General features: G+C 27.8%; 1 protein-coding gene across 1 annotated transcript in view; it reads right to left on the reverse strand.

Annotated features, from left to right (window-relative positions):
* Positions 1–20,536, reverse strand: part of LOC129984706 (hemicentin-1-like) — a 523,194-nt gene that overhangs the window by 107,821 nt on the left and 394,837 nt on the right. Inside the window, exons 8-9 of the mRNA XM_056094647.1 lie at positions 19,718–20,005; positions 5,177–5,224 (exon numbers count right to left, since the gene is read on the reverse strand). Coding sequence (XP_055950622.1) covers positions 5,177–5,224; positions 19,718–20,005 — 336 coding nt within the window. The remainder of the gene's footprint in view (positions 1–5,176; positions 5,225–19,717; positions 20,006–20,536) is intronic.

The following is a 20,536-nucleotide window of genomic DNA, read 5'->3' on the forward strand; positions in this document are numbered from 1 at the left end:
TATATGAAATCTCAATATAGCAGGATATTTTCAGCCAATAAAAAGATTAGCTTTGAGTATTTCTTTTCTATTCACTTTATACACACATTTATCTTTTCTTTCCAACCCAACTTAATTTTTAAAATTTTTTAACCTTTATTAATGGTTATACAAACATTGTCTGCCTTGATAATATCTGCTTTTAAGAACATTATGTCGTAGTGAAATCTCCATAATTTTTGCTTTTTATAGTTTCTTGAAATACTTAAAATTTTTGCAGACTTAAAAAATCTGTGTTACGTACTTCTTTTATGTAATTATTTTTGTTTATAATTTATACAGAAAAAGTATATATAAAATCTGTGTTTCGTACTTCTTTTATATACTTATTTAATCTTATAATTTATACAGAGAAAATACAGTTTAAAAATCTGTGTTTCGTACTTCTTTTATATACTTATTTAAGCTTATAATTTATACAGAAAAAATACAGTTTAAAAATCTGTGTTTCGTACTTCTTTTATATACTTATTCAAGCTTATAATCTATACAGGAAAAATATAGTTTAAAAAAATCTGTGTTTCGTATTTCTTTTATATACTTATTCAAGCTTATAATCTATACAGGAAAAATACAGTTTAAAAATCTGTGTTTCGTACTTCTTTTATATACTTATTTAAGCTTATAATTTATACAGAAAAAATACAGTTTAAAAATCTGTGTTTCGTACTTCTTTTATATACTTATTTACGCTTATAATTTATACAGAAAAAATATAGTTTAAAAAAATCTGTGTTTCGTATTTCTTTTATATACTTATTCAAGCTTATAATCTATACAGGAAAAATATAGTTTAAAAAAATCTGTGTTTCGTATTTCTTTTATATACTTATTCAAGCTTATAATCTATACAGGAAAAATACAGTTTAAAAATCTGTGTTTCGTACTTCTTTTATATACTTATTCAAGCTTATAATCTATACAGGAAAAATACAGTTTAAAAATCTGTGTTTCGTACTTCTTTTATATACTTATTTAAGCTTATAATTTATACAGAAAAAATACAGTTTAAAAATCTGTGTTTCGTACTTCTTTTATATACTTATTTAAGCTTATAATTTATACAGAAAAAATATAGTTTAAAAAAATCTGTGTTTCGTATTTCTTTTATATACTTATTCAAGCTTATAATCTATACAGGAAAAAAAATAGTATTTTTCAACTTATTTATTGCAAAGTTTTTTTCTTACGCGAATGCATTGAAAACTCAAAAAAGAAATTTACACGCAATTTCTAATATTGAATTTCATTCCATAATTATAATTCATATAACTTTAATTGCACAGTAATGACATTCCAGAAAATGTATTAAATAGAAAATCTATTTATAAGCTTTAAACATCATGTAATTAACAATCAATTTAAATCTATTTTGGGGTGTAATCCGCTATTAATTTAAAACATTTCTAAACGTTAACAAACTAGGAATATTCCTAAATTGCTATAATTTTCCAAGGAATTTCTATGATTAAATAATTTTCCAAGCTATGAAATGCTGTAATAGAGAGAATAAATCGGTAATTTCTCAATTTCTTTGAAGTCTGTATTTAAATTAAATTTTTATGTTTGTAAAGATGAAATTCTACACTATTTCTTCCGCCAATTTCTGCATTAATAAATTGCAGAAATATTTTTAGATTATAGTATTTTGCATGGTATCAAAATGATGGTCTCGCTAATAATTAATTTTAAAATATTTTCAAGGTCAAATTGCCAATTAAGTGATCAGTTTCAATTCTATATGAAATGCCCCATCTGGTAGTAAATTTATGAAAAAAAATTATTTTAACTTTCTGAAATATTTACAAATTTGAATTAATAAAAAATTAAAACATTAAAATTAGAAAAGATCAAAGATATAAATATTTTTTTTAATTACGTTTTATTTTAAAAAGAACTATGGACATTAAAAAAAACTATAAAATATTGAGAAAAAGAAAGCAATATTTCAAAAAAAAAAATTGAAATAAAAATCTTACGAAAGACAATTCCAAAATATCTTTAAATATTGAAATATATTATAAATGTGGTGATATTTCCAATTTGCTTAGAGTATTTGTATTAACGCTAAGTGGATTTATAATTATTTTCCCATGTCCAACTTTTTAATAAAAATAATTTCTATTTCTAATAAAGCGTATTTTTAAAAGCTTTCCATTTTTATTTTTAATTTTGTCATTAAGATTAATATTAATTTAAATTATATTTCTATTTTTTTATATTTCATGAACAAGAATTGCATTTTCGCTTATATCAGTCTGTTATATGAAAAATATTATTGCTGTATGAAAATTTCAAATTGCAGCATTTTATCAATTAAACTTTCCGTTACGGTAAAAATTTTCTTTCAGAACAATTTATCTCAAGTCTACAGACGTATTTCCAGCAAAACATCTGAAAATTCCAATGAAAATTTACTAGTAAATGAAGCAGAAATCTTTTATGCGAATGCAATTTATAAAATAGTAAAAATAATTTATATTTCTAATAAAGCATATTTTTAAAAGCTTTTCTTTTTTATTCTTAATTATGTTTTTTCATTAATTAAAAATAAAAACTAAATATTAATTTAAATTATATTTCTATTTTTTATATTTCATGAACAAGAATTGCGTTTTCACTTCTATCAGTTTGTTACATGAAAAATGTTATTGTTATATGAAAATTTCAAATTTTAGCATTTTGTCAATTAAACTTTCCGTTACGGTAATAATTTTCTTTTAGGACAATTTATCTGAGGTCTATAGACGTATTTTCAGAAAAAAAAAATTGAAAATTCCAATGAATATTTACTAGCAAACGGAGCAGAAATCTTTTGAGCGAATGTTGTTTATAAAATAATAAAAATAATTTATATCTATACTTATAATAAAGCTCAATGTGTGTGTGTGTGTGTGTGTGTGTGTGTGTGTGTGTGTGTGTGTGTGTTGGCGCTCTACAGGCCAGGTCATTTGACATACAGCTATCAAATTTGGTACATGTATACCTTAGAGGTCGGGAATGTGCACCTGGGGTCCCCTTTTTTGAAATTTTAATTAGAATTTTAATTATTAGTTAAAAACTAACTTTCCCGCCAAAAAAAATCTTCAATTTTCCCCACCGCCAACTTTTCCGCCAAAAAAATCTTCCATTTTCCCCACCGCCAAATGAGTAAGGCTTCAATTATTTTTTTCTCCCAACAGAATTGAGGCTAGGGTTAACATTTTTCGGCGGTTTATTACAAACGATTCTGTTTATTTTCTCAATGTTTTATGCATTTAAAATTAAACATTGTTAATTAATCCATGTTTCAGATTCATTCTGAAGTACTTTTGAATTAAAATAACAAAGAATAAAGGAAATTAAAAATGTATAATCTGCATAGCGTGACCCGAACTGGCGTAGAAAAATTCACGCATTTGCGTTAACGTAACTGGCGAAGAAAATTCAAGCATGCGCATTATTTTCTGACTGTTGACATGACAACCAACGGATGATTTAAATTATTTTTAGGTTAGTTGCATGCTTTTTTAAGTAAATTGTATTTATGTTAGTTATATATTTTTTGTATATGCTTATAGTTTTAAGTACATCGTTTTTTAAGTAGTTTTTTTAAACCTGTTTTCGACCGATTATTTTAAACGATTCATTTTATTTTCTTAGTGTTTGATGCATTTAAAATGAAACATTGGTAATGAATCGATCTGTTCATGATGAATCTGAGAAATTTTTGTTGACAAATTCTTGAGATATTACATAAATTAAGAAAGATATTCTTTAGTGCCCATAAAGTTTAAATGCTCAGTGACTCTATTATCAGTAATCATAGTATTAAAAAAATGCTTTGTTTCAGTAAAAAATATTATTATATTAATTGCAGATTAATCATTTACACTTTAATTTAAAGCATAATTTCTACGAGAGGTAACAGAAAATTAGAGAGATACATATCACGCTATGACTGAAGGCCTTTATAATATTATGAGTGAATTATATGACTATCAAAATTTGAAGTTTTAAAATATTTTGCTGAAGAATCTATTAAAGTTGGAATTGCGTAAAATATTTAATGGCACGACCGGAGTTTAACCCCCTGCTTGGAGCAATTTTTAAAAATCGCCAACAACGGCCTTGCGAAATGTTCAAAAGCAAAGGAGCAGATGTTCAATTATAGTTCATAATAAAGATTGCCAGCTTTGGCGCGTTATCGCAACTTGGCGAAGAAGGGGGCTAAACTCCGGTTCAACCTATTTAATTATTAAAATTTAAACGAACATTAAGATTGGCGAACCGGCTGGTCGCCAAAGGCGGCTAGTTTTTAATAAAGCATATTTTTAAAAGCTTTTCTTCTTTATTATAATTATATTTTTTCATTAATTAAAAATAAAAACATATTAATTTAAATTATATTTTTATTTTTTATATTTCCTGAACAAGAATTACGTTTTCACTTATATCAGTTTGTTACATGAAAAATGTTATTGCTATATGAAAATTTCAAATTTTATCATTTTGTCAATTAAATTTCGGTAAAAAGTTTCTTTTAGAACAATTTATCTGAAGTCTACAGATGTATTTCCAGTAAAACAACTGTAAATTCAAATGAATATTTACTAGCAAACGGAGCAGAAATCTTTTATGCGAACGCACTTTATATTGAAGATTTCCTCTTAGAGATTGAATTACCAACTGCTGCAATATTACCATAAAAATGGAAAACTGGGAAAAATAAATAACGAATCAAAGAGTTCTTCCTTTTCTTGCCGCTCATATTTATTTTACGAAAACCCCCTCAATTACCTAGAAATCTTTGTTATATATTCAGTATACATAAAGCGAAGTAGAATAGAGAATACATTCGAGAAATTGAAATTCCAACCGTATACCTCGAAATCAATTTTATGTTTCAGTAATCATTACAAAGTTCCAATCTTGTCTGTCATAGTACTCAGTGAAAAATGAAATACAAGCCTTCCTTTCGGTTGGGTTTCGTTCCGATTGAATTCAGTTGTTTGAATTACAAGCTAGATGGGCTCAAGAAATATGAAATTCGACTACATTTTGGTGAGTAGGATATTTTAAAACCATAAAGCAAACCTAGTTGAATAAACTGGAAATAAAGTATTCGAACAATACTATGACATGAATGATTACTTACCTCTCGATGAGCTGGATGCATTGGACTTGGATTTCTCTGTCTTGCAGGCTGAAAAATAAGAATAAAACATTTTGTTTAAGTCAAAGTTTTAAACTTCAATTTAAAATCAAATGATTTTTAAAACTTTCAGGATCTAAGATCTTTTTAAATTATGTAATTTTTCTTTATTATTCTCGGGATGGATATAGTTTCATAGAAAACGATCCAAATAAAAAGGCTTCTTTTGATAAAATGCCTCGTAGTATGACATCCGTTTCATAAAAATTATAACTTTTAATTTTTTTGGTAATGATTGTCTAGTATTTCAAAATAATATTTATTTGTATTAATTTGTATTCTGTTTCTCACTTAAACGAATAATTTTATATATTTACATCTTAATTCTAAAAAAAAAAGAAACAATTCATTCTTATAAGAATAAATTTTTACGTTTTAATTATCGTCTGCATTCTGATAAAACCGCAGTTTTAGTAAGAATTCTTTTTCAAAAGGGTTTTTTTTTTTTAAAATAAAAAGGCTAAATTTTTTTGTAATAAATCTTTTGGCGTTTTGATCAGTTAAAAATATTTAAACATTCAAAAGTATCAATGAATTTCATCATGGCTATTTTTACAATAATAAAATATGTTAATATGAATTTAGATACTACTTTCATTTTACACTGTATTTGCCTCTCTCTCCCTTTTGAAGCTGAGTTTTTCATTTGGATTCATTCTCTATAGATTTCAATAAAATAAATAGGCAAATGATGAATTTTGACAATATTTTTATTGAAAGACAATACTATCTATGGAGTTTATCGACTATCCCTTTTCATCGTTAAAATAAACAATAATTTTCTTCTTTTTCATTAAGAATTCGATAACACTGAATTCTCATTTCTTGTCAAAAAATTTTAAAGTGAAAGTCTTTTTCTTACCACTTCTGGAAATTTGTGAAGGTTTTATTCTAAATATACTGCCAATTGTAAGAAGTTTTATATTTCCTGATTGTTTTTTTTTTCACTTTATTATTTTGCATTACCAGTTTGGAATATGCAACCTAGTTTAAGTTAAGTTGTTTAACTGTTTAAATTAGAAAATTATATATATAACACATTAATTTTTGTGACGTATTGACAATTTGAACAAATTCTATCAACTTCAGTTGTGAGTAAGATTTGAGATTGATGTCCGGTTTCACGCTAAGCGCAACAAAATCCTGCCAACCTTCCTAACACTCGCCAAAAGTCCAGCATCTTGACTGACTACAATATATATCATAGCAACAAATGATTTTTAGGGTTGCCATAAAAATAGTCAGATATTTGGCAAAAAGTTACTCCAAAAATTTCTTTGGCAATGGGCATAAATCTTATGTCGGTCCAAATGGTAATAAGTTAACAATTCTCTGTGATATGAAATAAACTTTTATACAAAACCAGAAATTCCGGGACATAACACTAAGAGAAACATAACTCTGTCTTTATTCTCTAGGAACATAGTGTCAGTCTCAGTTAACTTATTAATAGATTATTTTTTTATGCATACTAACAAAATTTATATTCGTTTGCTTTACTTCTAAACCAGCCCTTTTTAAACTGCTTTTATTTTATCTCTTAAAAAAAGGACTCTTTTTTAGATATTCAGAATCTAAGAATTAAATCTATAAAGCTGTGATATTTTTTATTTTAAGATTTTTATTAGATATGGATAAAGTTTTAGTGATTTTTTATATAAAGAATATTTTCGTATAAAGATTACGTATAAAGATTACCATGTGTTATGCTTTATTATAGGTTTACATTATATTATATCCTTTAAAGTGCACAATATTTTTATCTACAAAAAGAGAAAACCATTATTTGGATTTACAATATTTATATTTATTTTTGATTTATACTTAACATTATATTTATTTCTGAATTAATATTTTTTATTTTCTTTTGTTTCAAAATTGTCTATTTAATTTTCATTTTGTCGCATGTACCATTTGATTATGGAAAATATTATTCGTTGAGCCCTTGTAATTTTAAAAAATCGCGGCAACTAATAGATTTCATATATTACTTGTACACTTCGAAATAGATTAATCCTCAAAGTAAAATTGACTAACTATTTGGAATGAAGTAATGAATGTGTTACATTTCCATTCAAAGGTTAACAACTGATTATTTTATGAATTTAAAAATTCATCAAAAAAGTTTTATTTATGAATATATATCTAAAATAAATCTTTATTTAATAAATTATATTAATGGATAGAACATTATTTACAATCTGCTACAAGGAAGGTAAATCATATTAAAAATTCTGAAACATAATATTCTTGTTTACCTAATTTATCATTTAAATTGATTCTATATCAAAAATATTTGATTGGTGCTTTTTAAAGTGTTGAACCTTTACTTTTAGTTTAATGTGACTCGTAGATTTAGAGAAACTACCTGTTGAAATGAGAATACACTGTTTAAACAGACGATGTTTGGACCTTTGTTAGCTGTGGTCTGGAGGAGGTATATCTCTCCCTAAAGCGGTTGTATCACATTTGCGGTTATGCGTATGAAAGGGGCGGAGTTACCAAGACCCCAAATTTCTATTCCTCGATTAAATAGACCAATCTGCCCAAGTTCACCAATCATGTACCGAGTGAACGATGAGCGATTATTTTTAAACTTCGCCGCCCTCGTAGTTATTCAAACTTTGTAACACGCCATTGATATACTTAGACAATTATTACTAGTATATAGCTTAAATATTTGCTGAAACCAACGAGAGTGTTCTTCCCTCCACTTTATTATATACCATAATAAAGTGGAGGGAAGAACACTCTCATACCACCAAATGAAGTGTTTAACACTCATAGTGAAAAGATCCAAGTATGGATTGTGGGTGTTTTCCTTTTTCTTGACTGGATCCAAAGTATAATATAAAACCTGCAATTTTTGAGACAATATCACTTATCAAATTAAATTATTAGTTTTTTGATCGGTCTTGTCCATTTATACTAAAATATAAAATTGCTAAATTGCTAAAGGACGCAAACTTAATTTCATGGATGTACTCGTTACTTTATTGAATTATCAATGCCTTTTTGTAAGTGTTCACATATAAAATAATTTCCCCCTGAGATGTTTTTTTAGATCCAGGGCGGTTTAAAATTTAGAAATTCGATAAAATCTTTAGGTTAAATTTTATAACGCTCACAATACCTTCTTTTTGTATATTTAGTATTCAAAAATGTTAAAAGCAAACACGTATAACAATTACTCTTCTGAGAGTTTTAAGCATTGAAGATATTCATCTACTAATATTATGATTTCAGATAATGCCCATAAATTCTTATATTATAAATTCATATATTATAATTTTATTCTTTAACATAAAATTAATATATTAAAGAATAAGAGTGGTGTTATTAGTGCTTTTATTTTACTAAAAAGTATATAATGATTTTTAAATATAAAATATAGACGCGAAAACAAAATAATAAAAACGACAGGCATTTACAAAAATATCTTATTGATATTTCAACTATTTTCATAATTTATTTTCAACTTTTACCGAATTTTCAGATATTTTCTTCTTTATAATATATATTGTGACTTAATTTCTTTAAAGGTTCGTTTCCAGCAGTTATGCGATTTTTTTTACACCGAATATAGATAAAAAGATTTTTACTCTTTACCACACATAGAAAAGCTTGTTGTGAAAAGTCTTTATTATTTTAATCAAGTGCTTCGCACTTTCACTACTATCGTTATTACTTTTTAAAAAAATTATCTTCATTACCAACTTTGAAACTAAATAAAACCAATCAAAAGATTTCAAAAATAAATTAAAATCAAATTTATTTACAAAATTGTGAAAAATTTATCAACAAAATTATAATTACAACAAACAAAATAACTTAAATAAACAAGTGGGGTTGAGCAATTGCAGTTTGCAAAATATTGGTGATTGCAAGTAAGTACAGATTGGATTTTTGTACTTATTTGTATTTCTGTACTTATTTGTATTGTAGTTCTGTACTGAAGATAGCAAAGTTTTTATTAAGTTGACTTGTTCGAAAAACTGTAGATATTAAAGGGGAGAAAAGCGGAGAAGAAAAGTAAGTTGAAAAGCAGGACTATTTCATTCATTTCACTACTCATTCTTATCTGAGAACAAACGTTTCAATATATTCGCTAATTGACTTTTATTCTGCTGAACTGGCGAAATGGTTAAGTCCATGATATCGAGATTTACTTTACCTAATACTTGCTTTAGCACTTAACAAATTAGTTACAATAAATTAGCTCCAGATAAATGTTCACTTAAATAATTAGCGAAAGAACAATAAGCATGGTCGCATTCTTCTTTCCTCCCTGTTTTTGTTTTTTGGTTGTTTAGAGCAAATAGTCTTTTTTGTCGTGTTTTACAAATGTTGACAGCTTATTCGTCCTTTTTATTTAAACTGAAAAGACGATGTTTGCTCCAATATTTTATTATTTTAATTTCCTTATTTTTAATATTTTGTATATATTTATCGATTTTTTCTTCTTGCTTTGTTTCTGTTCAAAAATTTTATTTTTCATGTATTTGATTTTGAAAATTTTATTTCAACAAAGATTTTTTGCATTCCATATTATTTAATTCTGTTTATTTAATGTCACTGTATGTATACGATTCATTATAGGTATGCATACAAAACACTTATTTTTATGTGTTTTGTATATATACCTATCGTTTTCACTCAATATCTAAGATTATACTTGTTGAACACCAAGTGATTTTTCTTTGGTATTCTCAAAAATTTAATAAATCAAAATAAATAAATAAAAATTTAAAAAAAAGCTTAAACAGATTTGATTACTACATTTCTTTCGCGAAAAAAAATTATTAAAATCAACCTGTAAGTTTTACAGAATTTGTAACGCGATTCAAAAGTTTGCAGATAATGTTAAAATAAATTGATTTTTTACATTTTGGACACAATACAAAAAATTTTAATTACCGTATAGTTACAAATATTTTATTTAGTAAATTATTAACAGTTTAAATATTATAAATATTTCCATATTTACGTTTTTAAGTGTCCAATTTCATAAAAATTGGCATTTACACTTAGTGTACCTTGATTAATAAATATTTGAAAGTTAAAATAAAATGCTCAGTTCAATTAAGTAACAATTTATTGAATTATCTTATGTTATCAATCATAAAAAGACAGTTTTGAACTCTACTCAATATTGATAAAACTATAAATAAAAGATCTTGAATTTCTTGAAACTCAGAAAAACAAATATTCTCTGAGTTACTCTACGTTATAAAAAAGTGCATGAAAGTTTAGAATTATTAAAGTGTAAAAGAAAACTTTTTTTGTAAAATGGAATTTAAATTAAAAAAAATCCATTATGAAATTTTCATCTTTGTTTTAAATTCTAATAGGATAACATAAACAAATGTAAAAGGCCAAACGACTAATGAAATATTTAAATAAATAATACTTCCAATTAATAAATGAAAATAATCTGAACAAAAATTCATTTCATTTACATTTGAAAGATAAAACAGAAAGCTCAGTTCAATTACTGTATAAATACGAGAGAAAAGTATTTTTGTAAAATGGAATTTATTAAAAAATGCATGGAAAATTATCATCGTTTTAAATTCTAATAGATTACATAAAAAATAGTAAAAGCTCAAACGATTTAGGAAATACTTAACGAAATAACTCATCCAATTAAAGAATGAAAATAATTCAAACAAAACTCATTTTCTTAAATTTGAAAGATAAAATAGAAGACTCAGTTCAATTAATGTACTATAATTTACCGAATTATATTATGTTTTATATCAGATAAAGACATTTTTGAACTCTGTTCAATACTTTTAACAAAGCTATCATTAAAAGATCCTGGTACATTCTTAAAAATTTCAAATGAAATATTTTCTCTTTTAATATTTTAATAAATAAACCCTGATGTCTTATAAATTTAAAGTGAATTTCCTGAAATTCAGAGAATAAATATGATTTATGAAAAAGAACATAACAGTTTGGATTTATTAAAGTGCGAGATAAAAGTTATTATGCAAAATGAAATTTTAAAAATAACCACAAAAAAATCCAATATAAAATTATCATTGATTTAAATTCTAATAGAATACATTAAAAAACAATAGAAGTTCAAACGATTTATGAAATACTTAAAGAAATAATACTGCCAACTAATAAACTAAATAATTTAAACAAAAATTCATTTATATTATCTTTGAAAGATAAAATAGAAATCTCAGTTCAATTACAGTAAAATTTAATGAATTATATTATGTTATCTATCAGAGAAAGATATTTTTGACAAAGTGATAATTAAAAAATCTTGGCACATTTTTAAAAAATAGCAAATAAAACATTTTCGCTTTCAATATTTTAAGAAATAATGTCTTATAAATTTGAAGTGAATTTCTTGAAAATCAGATAAATAAATATGATTTATAAAAAAGCACATGAAAATTGAACATTATTAACCCTTAACTGGTGAAATGTGGTATCTCAGACCACTAATGATGGACTTTTGATCACCCCCATTCTATTTTTAGCTCAATCGAATGGATTGACCCTGTAGTTTCTTGTTTCGTGATCTCACTACAAGTGCACTTTTTCAACCGGTTTCAGTGGAGGCTTTTAAAAATATTTCAGCTTTTTTTTTTTTTTTTTTTGCGCGACGTCTGTGAGATCGCACCTCCCTTTTAGTGCTCCAGTATAATACAAGGCTTAGAAGATGGCTCTAAAACTTGGTCCTCGAAATATCATCCAACCTGCTGATCCTCGTTATGAATGAGAACTTTAGAGACATTTAAATGAAACAGAAATTAGTTTTAGTGATGAGGATAACTGTACAGATGATTTTTCCGATGAAAGTTCGTGTTTGACTGATTCTGATAGGTATGTTCAAATACAAATAATTTTTCTAGCGATAATGTATTTTGAAAAAAATCTAAAACAAATTAATATGCCAAGAGAAATACCTACAGAATTTGTAGGAAGATTTTTATAATAATACTTAAACTGTGTGTTTAAAATGCCCTCGAGAAACTGTGCTACGAGTGTTGACAAGTTTCGGCGTAGAAATGATGCCGATTTAAAATAAGGATTTATTTTATCTATTGTTAATTTTTATTTTATTTTTCATATAATTGTTGAAGTTTCCAATATAAAGTATATAGAAGATATATAGAAAGGTATATAGAAAAGAATATAATGTTTTCTATATAACTTTGTATATTGGAAAAATAAATATGATATAAAAAGTAATAGATTTTTTTCAAGAATATTATATGTTGTGGCATGTAATTTGAGAAGAAAATGTATGTTCAAACGCATTTACATTTTTCACTGATAATATATTTAGAAAAATTTCTAAAACATATTTATATATCAAGAAAAGTATCTGCAGAATATATTGGCTGATTTTCATATTAATACTTTCATTAAAAAAATTATATGAGTGTAAACAAAATGTGGTCTCGTAGACCGTAGCTCTCCAGTTAAGTCCTAAATTTTCACCTCCTCAGTTTAAGAGTTAAAATGTGAGAGAAAAGATGTATATGAAATGGAATTGTTAAAAAAAATCCATTATAAAATTATCATCGTTTGAAATTCTAAAAGAATGCATAAAAATAATAAAAGTTCAAACGATTTACGAAGCACTTAACGAAATAATTCTGCCAATTAATAAACGAAAATAATTTAAACAAAAATTCATTTCTCTTAGGCACAAGACAAAACCCAATTCAGTACGGCTAACAGGAAATGGCCTCGTTAAATGAACTTTTAATCCGTGTTTATTGGAATATAAATGTTTCTCCGCGAAAGACGATGACTTGCCATTATGAATGTCAATGAGGTATTAGCTCTGAGGTTAAGTGGTTAAATGCATTTCTTTCATAAGGATGAAATTCTAGCGGCCGCCTGACAGCTCTGTCTAATAAGAGGGGTGATGGATTGGGCTAATTATTACCCTTTAATGGAAGGCACTATCGATGGATTCTGCTTCTGGCTTCTGCGTGTTGTGGGTACGAGATGTCTGGGGCTAATACTTCTGGGGAATGTATTCTTCTTCTCTAAGTTTTAAAGAAAAGCGTGATTGAAAGATTAGCCTGGGAGGTTAATTAAAATTTCAGTTCCTCTTTCTTTCTTTTGTTGAGGCTCGGCGATGAATTTTCGTGGAGTATTTATTTAATTAAAATACCCATTTGGGTGAGGCATTGAAGGTTTAAAATTTTTTAAAAAGTATTTTTGGAAGAAATAAATGTTATTAGATTAGGAGAATATAATAATTTTTATATTCTCGCCAAAAAAGGAAAATGGCACAAACATATATATTGCATAAGAGCATGGTAACTAAGCTAAGCTATGTTGCTTTTTCATAAAGTAAGGAATATACAACTCTATATTATTGTAATGTCATATCATAATTGAATATTCAAATGTTGAACTAAATATTTACTTATATGGAACTGAAACAGAACTAGTAAGCTTTAGACAGAATATTTATTTCAGGACACTGCCGTTATCATTTCTTTGACATGCAAATATCAAATGTGAACCAAATTAATTTCTAAAGCTTTATCTCAATTTAGCCCATAGTAACTTTATTCTAAAAATATTTCTTATTTCGTGATCCAATTCCACTTTCGGTTTAATTAATTCCTTTGTAAAAAAACAATGAGCCATCAGTACTACGTATCAAATGAAAGTGATACTTCCGTTGATCTTGTCAAAGGTCAACATATGTATTCCATCGGCGCGTGGCCGGAAATCCCATGTTATGTAAGACTAATGATCATTTGTTTCGTCCCTTTTGCCCCTTTTTTGTTGTTCTTTACTTCTGCTTTTGTGCCCCGCTGCGTCTGCTTGTAAATAAATTGCTTTCCCGAGATGGATATTAAAGAGAGAATAAAACGAAATTAAAAATACAACGTCTCGTCTATGTCTTCAAACCTGCCTTCTGCTTCAACCAAAATAATGTTATATAAGAAATAATCACAGTATTATGATAATTCCAATTAAAAACTATTTCTGAAACAATTTGAAAAAAACTAAAACTATTTCTGAATCAAATTAAAAAATAAACAATTGTATTTAGAAAGCGCTATTGCTGCTACTACTAAAACACAGATGAACATAACCAAATTAGTAAAAATGGCAAGGAATAAAAATAGAATCAAAAGTACAATCAAAAATAAAATAAGAACCTGATCTGAAGACTTTCTCAAGGTTCACCATCTGGCAGGGATTCAAAGCAAGGGATTTTTTCTGTGAGGGGTCTGACTTTTTGTCCAACAATCTGTCACGACGGGTCAATATTGTTGGACAAAAAGTCAGACCCGTCACAGAAAAAAATTCCTTTCTTTGAATCCCTGCCAGAGGGTGACTCTTGAAAAAGTCTTCAGGCTGGATTCTTATTTTATTTTTGATTGTACTTTTGATTCTATTTTTATTCCTTTCTATTTTGACTAATTTATATATATATATATATATATATATATATATATATATATATATATATATATATCTGTTATCCCTATGATATTTGTTATGACTTTTTTGCATTTAAATAATGAAATACCATGAATTTATTTCTTAATTCAAATTACCTCTGGTATTTTTTACTATAAAATTCAAAGCAGTCTTCCCTTAAGGCTGTGCGCCAATGTTTTGAACTTGCCACTTTACTTGGCTTCGATATTCACAGCATTTTAATCGGAATCGTGTGACATTCTCTGTACGAAATCTACTACTAATATGTAGATCAATTAAATGCACTCTTTGGTAGATTATTATTAGAGTATAGATATGCATGCCTTTACTATGTGCCAGCGAATGGCTGTGGATTTAGAGTTATGTATGTAAATGTATTCTAAAAGTGCGCTCGCTTTTATTAATGCCATTTTAAAGTATTCGTTCGTCTTTCATTATGTAATTGTATATCATTCAAACATTCATCGAAATTCCACGATAAAGATTAAAAGAATTTTAGCCTATCAGATAGTCCAGCTTGATTCCTGCCTTTGTTAACAAAAAAATTATGAACCCAATCTCCAATCGCCTATTTCTATTTAGAACAATAACATAACGGTTATTATGTAGATAATGCTTGGTACTGTTCCCGCATTGAAGAGACGACAGGAAAATGCATATACAGTAAAAAACCATTTGCTTTCGCAATCGATATCTACTGTTATTTATGAAGATACAATGGAAATCTATACTTATAATAAAGCTCAATGTGTGTGTGTGTGTGTGTGTGTGTGTGTGTTGGCGCTCTACAGGCCAGACCGTTTGACATACAGCTACCAAATTTGGTACATGTATACCTTGGAGGTTGGGAATGTGCACCTGGGGTTTCTTTTTTCGAATTTTTAATTAGAATTTTAATTATTTGTTAAAAACTAACTTTCCCGCCAAAAAAATCTTCCATTTTCCCCACCGCCAACTTTTCCGCCAAAAAAATCTTCCATTATCCCCAGCGCCAAACGAGAAAGGCTTCCGTTTTTTTTTTCTCCCAACAGTAATGAGGCTAGGGTTAAAATTTTTCGGCGGATTATTTCAATCGGTTCTGTTTATTTTCTTAATGTTTGATGCATTTAAAATTAAACATTGTTAATGAATCAATCTTTCAGATTCATTCTGAAGTACTTTTGAATTAAAATAAAGCAGAATAAAGGAAATTAAAAATTTCTAATCCGCATAGCGTTACCCCAACTGGCGTAGAAAAAAATCACGTATTTGCGTTACGTAACTGGCGAAGATAATTCACGCATGCGCATTCTGTTCTGATTGTTGCCACGACAACCGTTATCAATGGAAGATTTAAATTATTTTTGGGTTAGTTGCGTGCTTTTGTAAGTAAATTGTATTTATGTTAGTTATATATTTTTTGTATATGCTTATAGTTTTAAGTACATCGTTTTTTAAGTAGTTTTTTTAAAACCTGTTTTCAACCGTTTATTTTAAACGATTCATTTTATTTTCTTAGTGTTTGATGCATTTAAATTTAAACATTGTTAATGAATCGATCTGCTCATAATGAATCTAAGAAAATTTTGTTGACAAACTCTTGAGATATTACATAAATTAAAAAAGATATTCTTTAGTGCCCATAAAGTTTAAACGCTGAGTGATTCTGTTTTCAGTAATCAGATTATAAAAAAAATGCTTTGTTTCAGTAAAAAATATTATATTAATTGAAGATTCATTCTTTCCACTTTAATTTAAAGCATAAATTCTACGGGTGCTAACAGAAAATGAGAGAGATACATATTACGTTATGACTGAAGGCCTTTATAATATTATGAATGAATTATATGACAATCAAAATTTGAAGTTTTAAAATATTTTGATGAAGAAGCTATTAAAGTAGGAATTGCATAAAATATTTAATTACTAAAATTTTAACGAACATTAAGATTGGCGAACCGGCTGGTCGCCAAAGGCGGCTAGTAACAAATAAACATGTTTTTCACTTCCTCTTATACGTAGTATAGAAATTGTATAGTAATCGTCAAAATATTCGAACTCGAGATTTTGATGAATTTCCACGTTTTAGACCACCCTGAATTTGAAAAATATATTTTTAGAAAATGTCCCTCCGTCTGTTTTTTTAATTGTGACAAAGATACCTCAAAAGCGCTTTCAGCTAGACGGTTGGAAACAGGCATATGGTCTTTACTGCAAATTTGCAATTTTACGTCAAATTTTGATTCAAATTTGTTCAGATGAAGTCCGTATGTCTTTATATAAGTTAACACGATAATTACAAAACGAAGTGAGCAAGATAGATAAAATTAGGTACACAGATTAACATCTATACTGTAGACACACATGCCAAATTTTTAGCCAAATTCAATGACAAGTTGACTGTCTGTCGGTTTGCGCTTTCAAAAAGCTTTGCGCTTTCAAAATAAAGTCTGCGGATAAAGCGATAATTCAGAAACATAATGACTTCAATATATCAAATTTAGTTTGGGATTTTGTGAATGCAAGTGCAAGTTTGTGATACATTTTTGTTTCAATAAGTTGAGAAAAACGTATATATCTCAAATTCAGATACTATTAACGCATTCCAGGGATTTCGCCAAATAGCTCGCCAAGGATAGATAAAAGCTAAATTCAGGAAAAGGTTCATATTTCGTAACTATTCTATACCAATGCAATGTAAGAATTCTCTGGCATGACAAATTTATTAGAGAGTATGCGAGAATTTTTTGAAGAGACCACTCCAACTGGCTTAAACTCAATTTTGAAAAGGTGGAAAGCAGTGCCATTTATTAAATTTAACACTTAATAACCATTTCTACTGGTTTGATGAAACGAAAAGTTAACGGCCGGAGAGAAATTTCCCGGAATACGGTATTTAATTGCCTGTGAAAGATGAATGTATTTTTCAATGGGCTGAATGATCTACACAATCGACTCTGTGACATGAAATTCCGAGGAGATATATTTTCGGTCGTGCATATTTAGTCGACATTACTTTCAGTCGATACAATCTTTAGATTCAAACCATTGTAATATTTTGAGCATTAGATATTTTTGTTGATTGTTATAAGTATCTATATTTAATGCCTCTTACTTTTAAGGTTCTAATTATAAAAAAAGAGAAAAAAAAAGCGAATCAACCATTTATATGCCAAAGTCAGAAAACATGATATTTTTAAATATAGCTAATAATTAATAACCTAGCTTGGTGATATTCATAAATTAATTTTTAAAACATTTAATAAATATTGTGATTAAAAAGTGAACCTTATTTAATTTATTTTGTAACGTGCGTGCGTGCGGGTGTGTGTCGATTAACCCTTTAAAGGGCCATTTTTTCTAGTCATATTATGTCAAAATATTTTAGGCTTGAAATTAGAATAAGAAAAAGGATTCATTTAGCTTATTAGATAAATTTAATTTGATTATTTAATTAATTTAGTTAATTAATAATTAAGTAACAAATCAAGACACATTATTTTCTCCGAAATAAAGAACTGAAGCATCTAAGTTTCTGACTTACTAAAAAAATTTGTCAGAAATTATGCCAACATACATAATTTCATACAAAGATTGATAAATTTGGTGGGAAGCATACTTCCCACGGCCCTAGAAAGGGTTAAAGGCGTAAAATAACGTCATATGGAATAATGCTTCACAAACCGTACATTATAGGATGGTTCTTCAACAAAATAAATAATTTATAAATATTGAAGTTAGAAAGATGATGAGAATGCCTACACAAAATATCTAACAGGAGTTATTTATTTAAGGACACATACAAAAATTATATTAAGTCTTTATGTTTTAAAAATGCGATGAATAATATGTTAATGTTTTTATTCTACACCAAATAAAAATTTGACGATGAGATTACTTATAAAATAGAGTAAATAATTACTTATAATTAAGAGTAAATAATGATTTTAATTGATTTCCTTCTGGAACCCTTTCAGTCTAGCTTTCCAATCAGCTACCCAGTCAAAAGTCCTGCACTGCAACCACGGATAATATTGGAACAGTTCTTTTATTACTAACTAAAATTACAAACAAATTTCTTCCTAGTAAAATAATTTATTTTTGTTACTCTTCTCGCTAAGACCATTTCGCATTGAACCATAGAATAAGTTTTATAAATGCTTATATGTAAAATTTTAGAAAAAAATTGAATTCTTTGAATGTACGAAAAAGGCTTACGGAGTACTTGAACTAAAAGTTTTTTAACCTCCGAAGTTTTCTATAGGTAGAAAGAATGAAACAAACGATTAAAATACCTGACAAGAGTAAAAGTTTTTTTAATATCGTTTTCAGAGTTCTGTTCGAACGATATGCAATCAAATTTATAGGAGGAGGTTCTAGAGTAGTCTTTTTTGTTTTAATGAACAAGGGAAGTTTTGTTCTTGTTTCTTCATTTGCAGTATTTAAGCTTAAATCAAATTTCTTTTCAAAGTCAAATGCAAAAAATGACGACTGGAAGAATTAATTTGTTGCAACAGAGTTAATTTAAAATGAGTTTTTTTTTTTTTGTCGTTTGACTACTTTAAGCCAAATTTTGTGCAGTAGCTTCTGAAGGTAAAGACCCCTGAGCACCCGAGGGCAGAAGTCTGTCTTCTAGCTCAAATGAAGATAGCACACACACACTCGCTTGCACAACCCCTTTTTACAGGGGGGTCATTCACGCACTTCACAGAGAGGACACAAGGAAGAAAACAACCATGCCCGAACCAGGACTCGAACCCGGGGCGCCTAGATCACGGGGAAGACTCGCTACCCCTAGGCCGGACACCGGCATTTTAAATGAGTTAAAGAGTACAATAAGCTTGTCGGTCGAATCGTCAATTGCTTGAGGCAGTACTGCACTTAGATATATTTTCAAAGTTTACAAAAATTGATTTAATTTTTTAAAGATAAATTTGTTCTCTTTGGATAAATGAAAGAATTTCTTCCTCAAATTATATGCAATAATTGAACCTTGATTTCCTCATTGCCTGACACAAGAATATTAGTCAATTTTTTAAAATAGCAGGAAGGTCTCACCTGGTGCAATGACTGTAAAAAAACACGAAGACTGTTGATGTCCAATGCTGTTGTTTGCCCAGCAGAAGAGAGTGCCGTAATCGGCTGGGGTGACGGGCATGTAGGTGGCGTTGCTGACCACTCCTTCGCTGGTGTGCTGCAAGTTATAATGCTTGTGGACAGTGTTGCTGAATTCCCATTTAAAGGTGACGTCTGTGGGTTGAGCCTCGACTTCACATCTGACGACGACGCTTTCATTTAGACCCACCACGTACGTGATTTGCTGGTTCTCCTTACAGACGGGGGCGTCTGCAAAAAGAATGTTTATAGAAAAATTTAGTCGGGAAAAACCAAAGAAAAAAAATGACTTCATTATATATTTTTTATTTTAAATACGTTTTTGAATGATTTTCAAGAGTAGTAAAGAGCAGTATCACAGATTATTTTTCAAATATGGTATAAGGAGTATACTTTTCATTATCTAAGTTCTTATCTAGTTCTTGCTTGATAAAAAGTATAATTTTTTTTCATTTAATAATAGTCATTGGATGCATATATTTTAGCATGACTTTAGTATATATTTTAGCATGATATAAAGAATAATTTCCAATATCTAATGACAGTCATTGAATGACTTAAAGCATATTGCACAGTATTTAACGATAGTCCACTAAAAAGCATATATTTTAGCATGATATAAAGCCTAATTTCCATTATCTAATGACAGTCATTGAATGACTTAAAGCATATTGCACAGTATTTAACGATAGTCCACTAAAAAGCATATATTTTAGCATGATATAAAGCCTAATTTCCATTATCTAATGACAGTCATTGAAT

Source organism: Argiope bruennichi, chromosome 9 (assembly GCF_947563725.1).
Source record: "Argiope bruennichi chromosome 9, qqArgBrue1.1, whole genome shotgun sequence".
Lineage (NCBI taxonomy): Eukaryota > Metazoa > Arthropoda > Arachnida > Araneae > Araneidae > Argiope > Argiope bruennichi.